The sequence below is a fragment of the Grampus griseus genome, assembly GCF_964374135.1.
Source record: "Grampus griseus genome assembly, chromosome: 16".
Lineage (NCBI taxonomy): Eukaryota > Metazoa > Chordata > Mammalia > Artiodactyla > Delphinidae > Grampus > Grampus griseus.
The window spans coordinates 59,953,385-59,959,494 of record NC_139010.1 but is presented as its reverse complement, the minus strand read 5'-3'; the positions used below and the strand labels follow the sequence as shown (position 1 = coordinate 59,959,494).

At 57.2% G+C, this 6,110-nt stretch overlaps 1 protein-coding gene across 1 annotated transcript; it reads left to right on the top strand.

The window, feature by feature from the left end:
• Positions 1 to 532: 532 nt before the first annotated feature.
• Positions 533 to 2,519, top strand: NPM3 (nucleophosmin/nucleoplasmin 3). Its single transcript, XM_082673714.1, has 6 exons — positions 533 to 657; positions 947 to 1,032; positions 1,273 to 1,392; positions 1,490 to 1,583; positions 1,941 to 2,062; positions 2,158 to 2,519. The coding sequence occupies exons 1-5, from the start codon at positions 540 to 542 to the stop codon at positions 2,051 to 2,053; spliced, it is 531 nt and encodes a 176-aa protein (XP_082529840.1). The 5' UTR covers positions 533 to 539; the 3' UTR covers positions 2,054 to 2,062; positions 2,158 to 2,519.
• The last annotated feature ends 3,591 nt before the right edge of the window (positions 2,520 to 6,110 follow it).

Sequence of the window (6,110 nt, the reverse complement as noted above, 5' to 3'; positions counted from 1 at the left end):
GAGCTGAAGGGTTGTTAAGAGCAGGGAGTACATCCAGGAGAGGATGGAGTGGTGGGGATACAAAGTACCCGGAGCTGAAAGTCTTCCTTCAGGCTCCTCGGTTCCCTTGAAGGGAAGGCAAATCTGAGCGTATTCGCTTTTATAGGAAAAACGCTGCACTGTATCTCGCCTTTGCTGGGGGAATTGGAAAGGTTTCCATTCTCAGATACTTCTTTAACGAAAGCTTACCCTGGATTGGGAGAGGGGACACTAGACAGAGTGCAGAACTAGAGAAAATGGAGGCAGGAACCGCCCTCAGAAAGTCTTGAAGTGAGCAAGGACGTTAACGCTAGTCCCAAGTTGATGCTTTTGTGATGCTACTTGCTCTCTTTGCGGTCTCACAGACGCAACAGGTCTGAGGCTCCTGAACAAGACTGGGCTGATGGAGCCCCTGACCGGGGGCGCCTCGCGAGCGTCTCCTTTAATAGGCGGGGCCGGAACCCCAACGAGTCCCCGGCTTTGTACGTGTCGGGGGCGGAGCCGCAGACGGCCCTTGCAGCATGGCCGCCGGCGCTGCCGCCGCCTTAGCCTTTCTGAGTCAGGAGAGCCGAGCCCGGGCCGGGGGGTTCGGCGGTCTGCGAGTCCCTGCCCCGGTCACTATGGACAGTTTTTTCTTCGGTATTGAGGAAAGGAGGAGCTGAGGGTGGTGCGGGGGCAGAGGCAGGGCTGAAGAACAGGAAAGCAGATGGGTGCAGGACGTGGGTGGGGGCGGAGGGGGCCTCACACGCGGCAGTTGGAGCGGAAGGGGGTAGCCAGGCCCCTGCCCTAGTCGTGCTGGGCGGGGTCCGGGCCGAGCGCTCCAGGTTTTCCTGAGGAGCGGGCGTGTGAATGGCCGGTCAGCCCATGGCTGCACGTGAACGGGATTCGGAGAAACGCCCCCGCACACTCACCCTGTTCTCTCTTCCAGGCTGTGAGCTCTCAGGCCATACCCGCTCTTTCACCTTCAAGGTAGAGGAAGAGGATGATGCGGAGCACGTGCTGGCTTTGACCATGGTAAGGGGCGGGTAAGGGGAGTGGCGGGGAATAGGTTGACCTGAGCGGGCCTCTACCCGCGTGTCTCTTCCCCTCCCCCGCTTTACTGGGAGTCACCTCCTCTGCTTAACCCCCACATGGGGGTCCCCTGGCCAGGTGATCCAGGGACCCCTGAGGCTGGGCAAGTCGTAGGGTAGATGCCTCCGTTTGTGGTCTCCACCCTCACTGGGGAGACTCTGAGGCCCTGTGTACCCTTCCCAGCTCTGCCTCACTGAGGGGGCCAAAGATGAGTGTAATGTGGTAGAAGTCGTGGCCCGGAATCATGACCACCAGGAGATCGCAGTCCCTGTGGCCAACCTCAAGTTGTCCTGCCAACCCATGGTGAGTTCCCTTGGGGGATTGGGAGATAGGAATTGAGGACTTCAGGATTTCTCACAAGATGGGGTGGGCCAGACCTTCATCCTTGTCTTCTTCCCAGCTCAGTTTGGATGACTTCCAGCTCCAACCACCTGTAACCTTCCGCCTGAAGTCAGGTTCTGGCCCTGTGCGGATCACTGGGCGGCACCAGATTGGTGAGAGTCTTCTCCTTTGCCTCCAGTAGACTGTCCATCAGGACTCCTACCCCACCCCAGCCTTATCTCCCAGTGCGGTTCCTATACAGACTCTGTATGCTGTGCCCTCCACTTAGTGTCCCACTCAAGCCGTTCTTCATGGAACCTGTCTCGGCTTTTTTAGCTCCAGTGGTGTGGACTCCGTTGGCTCTTTGTTATCTAGTTTAGTATCTGAGATTTTCCCACCTAGACCATAAGTTCTGGGAGGTCAGGGTCCCTACAAGCTTAGAGCCACAGGGCATGAATAAATGACCTGTAGTATGAAGGGGGTATGGCTTTAACTTCTCTTCCTCCCTTTACTGCTTGTGTGTCTACCAGTTACTATAAGCAATGATGTTTCTGAGGAAGAGAGCGAAGAAGAGGGCAGTGAGGAGGAGGAAGCTGAGTTGTGCCCCATCCTGCCTGCCAAGAAGCAGGGGGGCAGGTTCTAACCCTCCCTGGTGAGTTGGGTGGGAGGCATGCCCACCAGGGCCTGGGAGGGGACAGGAGGAGCAGATTTGGACCTAGATGCTGACCCCTTGTTTGCTCTCTTCAGGTCAGCTAGCTGCCTGCCACATGCACCATGCACCAGGTTCCTGTACAAGTTTCAAGAATTTTGTGTCTTTTCCATTGAAGAGGATGGGTAGTGGTGGGGTGGGGTGGGTGGGGTTTGGTCTGGTGCTAGGAGAGAGGGGGTCCCATTCTCCATAGTGCCCTGGTGTTCTAATTCTGTACCACATCCAGAGCTTCCCTTTTCTTCAGGAGTGGGAGGAACTCTGAACTTCCATCCTGACCCTCTCTCCCCACTTGCCTGTGAGGTTGGAGGTCAGCATCTGAAGCTCAGGACTACACATTTTTAACATTTTTTTACATTTTTGGATAAAGGTTGAAATAAAGTGGTGTGGAGTTTTTTCTGCAGCTCATTTGTGTGGCTTCTTTCCCTGCTGGGGTGGCATTCCCCTAGGGACCACCAGGTGGCACTGTGGCAGCACAAAGGGTGGCCCTGGGCCTGGGGGAGGGTGAGGAAATGTGGGATCCTGCTCTTCCCAGGGCCCTGGGACTAGCCCAGGCCTGGGCCCCAAATGCCTTCCTAGAAGAGGACCTCCCAACACCAAGCTCGTTCCCAGTCCTTAAAGGTGGGGGAGGGCCATCCCAGGAGGTTATCAGCATCAAAACAAGGGGTCTGGGCCTCTGTCAGCACTCAGGCTGATGGGCAGGGGGACAGATAAGGGGGCTTAAGCAGCACGAGGAATGTGCATCCCTAGCCCCATGAGGGGGCTCAAGCCCTGAGAGGGCCTGTGAGGGGTAGGGTAGAGGCCAGTCTTTGCTCCTCCTTGCAGGCATGCAGGCCATCTCTGAGCCAGCCTGGGCCCTTAGAAACCTGATTCCAGGGGCCAGATGGAGGGGGCTGGCCAGATTGGGTGACAGGGAAACCAGAACCTGGGTGGCCTGGCATATGGGGGTAGAGAGGAGCCCCTGGGATTCAGCCTCCTGGGCTAAGGGGTTCCTGCCCCCCAGCCCTCTGCCTGGTCTGTGTGTGTGTGTGGGGGGGGGGGGCGGTCTCTGGTGCCTGAAATAAGGTGGTTCTAGGGCTTGGCTGCTGCTGTGCCAGGAAGAGAAAGGGATGTACCTGGTGTGAGCATGAGTGTGTATATGACCAAGTCTGAGGTCAGCAGTTCAGCAGCTGTGTCGGTTGGGGGGTGGGAGGGGTGGTCTCCGTGCCCCATAAACAAACAAACAAACAAAGGGTTACCTCATGAGACAGCCTGGGGCCAGACATGCTGAGGAGGGACAGAGAACAGTGCCTGGTGGGACCCGGCCCACTCCCTCCACTCTCTCCCACACTGGCCTCTGGGCAAAGGAGTGAACAAGTGGGAGGGGTCCCTAGATAACCCGAAGAGGCTGGTATTGGGGCAGGTGTGGTAAACTTTGGAGAGTGTTTCCCACAACACTGAAAAGGACTCCCTCCTCAACACATCCCTGGGGGAGTTTCCCTTCTCCCCGTGGTGAGGACCAAACAGGTCTGATTTTTAACCTGGCTTTTTCCTCAAGTTGAGGATAAAGGAAGATGATCCCTCTCTCTGTTGCGGTGATCAGGGTCGCAGGCCCCTTTCTCTTCTCCAGGACTTTCTTGAAGTGCTTCCACCAGGAACCGGGGTGGAGGGGGCAGCCAGAATGGAACCATTCACCTACCCGCGGCACGGGGTCAGGAGGTAGAGGGGAAGGTGGAGCTGGCGCCCTCTGGTGGGCGAGGTTGAAACCGCCTGTGGCCGTGCGGCTTCCCGCGCCGCCTCTCTAGGGGCTCTTAGGGGTACGCCGCGGTGCAGGGTCCTACGTGCCCCGGCAGTGGTCTGGGCGACTAAGGCCGACTTCATTCGTTCGTTCATTCACGCATTGGAAGGGCTCCTGTTAGAACCCTTCCCTTCTTCCTCTCGTCTATAGCCTCCAAAGTCCTTGGCACGTGCATGGTTGAAGGCGCAGTAGCCTGGCTGAGTGCAGCGAAGAGTCATCCCTCGTGGGAAGCCTCCCCAGCAGACATATCTACCCCCTGTGCGTGGCCCCGCCCAAATATTTACCCCCCGCGACGCGGCTGATCTCTCATTGTACGCCTTTGCTGGTTTCTTGGTGGGTCTTTCCCGCGGCCCCGGCCGGCGCCGAGCGCTCTCCTGCCCGCGGTGGGGGCCCAATCCACATCTGCTTCGTCCAGGAGTTTCCCGGCCCGACGGGGCGCCCGGCGGACAGAGCTGGGAATTGTTTTTTCTCCTTCCCCGCCCCCGCCTCTCCTCGATCCCCCTTTCTGCCCTCTCAGCGCACAGTAGGAGAGTTGCCAATTCACTTTGGCCCCTGAGAGCTGAGGGATGAAGGCTTACGCCAGGGTCTGCAGACTCTTGGAGGAGGGGCAGGACTGTATTTGGGGGGTGAAGTGGGACGACTCCCAGACCCGGGCCTAAAGTGCTTAACACAGCCTCCGCGATTTACATTTGAACGGTCGGCGGAGGGTCTGCGGCGCTTTGAACGCCGGGCGCAGGAGGCGCGCGTTTGAGCGAGCGGCGATCCAGGCGGCCCCGGCTGGTTGGTGTGGATTTGAGGGGCCTGGGGTTGTGCTGCGGGGGCGACCGATGCACTTGGAAAGAGGCTGAAGGTGTGTGTTTAGAGGGGCTATTTGTGTTGGCGAGAGGTGTGTGTTTGTGCTTGCAGGAGGCGATGGACACTGTGTGTGTGTGTTTGTGTGTGTGTGTGTGTGTATTTGTGTTTGCGGAGTGTGGAGGCAGCCGGGAAAGGTGGCCGGCTGTCACTCAGCGATCAGGTTGACAGGCGCTCCCTCATCAGGGCCAGGGAGCTCTGATTGCAGATTCGAGGAAACAAAATAGCAATTGTAATTACGGGGCTTTGATAAGATAAAGGAAGGAGCGAGCTGGCCGGGAGGTGAGTAAGAGAGCAAGGAAGGAGAGAGCGGCCTGCTGGGGCCCCGATGGAATATTTGCATCTGTCACTCACGGGGGTGTGCCCTGGCAGTAGCCGGTGCCTGATGCGGAGGTGTCCTTATTGCTGCCCCCCTCCTTCTAGAGACAGGGACTTTTGGGGAGGTGAGAAGAATCCCCCAAAATCGACGAAGGTCCAGTTGGGGGAGATTCTCCAAATATAAAGGAATTCTGGTTTGTGCAGGCCCCTTGATGGAGGTTAAGGTGTAGGACTCAAACTCTGACCTCCACACTTTTAGGCCCTGGATTGCTCACCTCTGGGGGAGAGGGAGGAGGGTAGATTAAGATCATTGAGGTTCAGCCCAGCTCCTTCAAAACATTCTGGGGCTCCAAACCAGGGTTGGTGGAGACAGGTTGGACTGTCTCCACCCCAGTCTGGGGAAGGACAGGTGCCCAGAGTGACTCAGGTTGTGACTCCAGGACTATGCACACTAAGGATGGGCTGGATGCCCTGACCTCTGTCTGGGTCCTGCTCCCTGCTGTTCTCATCAGACTATTTTCAGAGGGCTGGGTCCCTGGTGAGGAGAAGGCCCTTCTCATGCTCTGCTCCCCATCTCTCCACTCATTGTTTAATGCATACAAATAAACATTTTCAAGGGCCTACTATGTGCAGGGCATGAGGTTAAGATGGTGAACATCTTGCCTGCTTGAAGCAGTGCAGCTGGGGAGTTAGACACCCAACAAGTGGCTGGCAACCTCTAAGACAGAGGAGCTCAAATGAAGGAAATGTGCTGGTCTGGGCTGTGGGCACCGGAGGCCACGGCACCTGTCTTCCCCCAGTGGGCCCACCTCCCAGTGGGGTTGAGAGAAGATGGTGCAAACCCAGCCCTTAGCAAATACAAGTGCTCAGTAAATGGTGGTGCTTATGATTATTATCTGTTGGGAGGGTGGTGAAAGCAAGCCTCCCCGTAGAGGACCCACATGCACTGAGGTCTAAATGCTCAGCCAGTTTCCCCATTATTCATTCATCGAATACTAGTTGCAGAACAACCCCTGCCCAGCTCTCTGCCATGAGCTGCAGCTTCTG

Excerpts from the sequence above, each read along its gene's own strand:
- NPM3 (XM_082673714.1), top strand. The coding sequence starts at position 540 with ATGGCCGCCGGCGCTGCCGCCGCCTTAGCCTTTCTGAGTCAGGAGAGC. Across the intron at positions 658-946 it reads TATGGACAGTTTTTTCTTCG|GCTGTGAGCTCTCAGGCCAT; the intron begins GTATTGAGGAAA and ends TCTCTCTTCCAG. Across the intron at positions 1,033-1,272 it reads ACGTGCTGGCTTTGACCATG|CTCTGCCTCACTGAGGGGGC; the intron begins GTAAGGGGCGGG and ends TACCCTTCCCAG.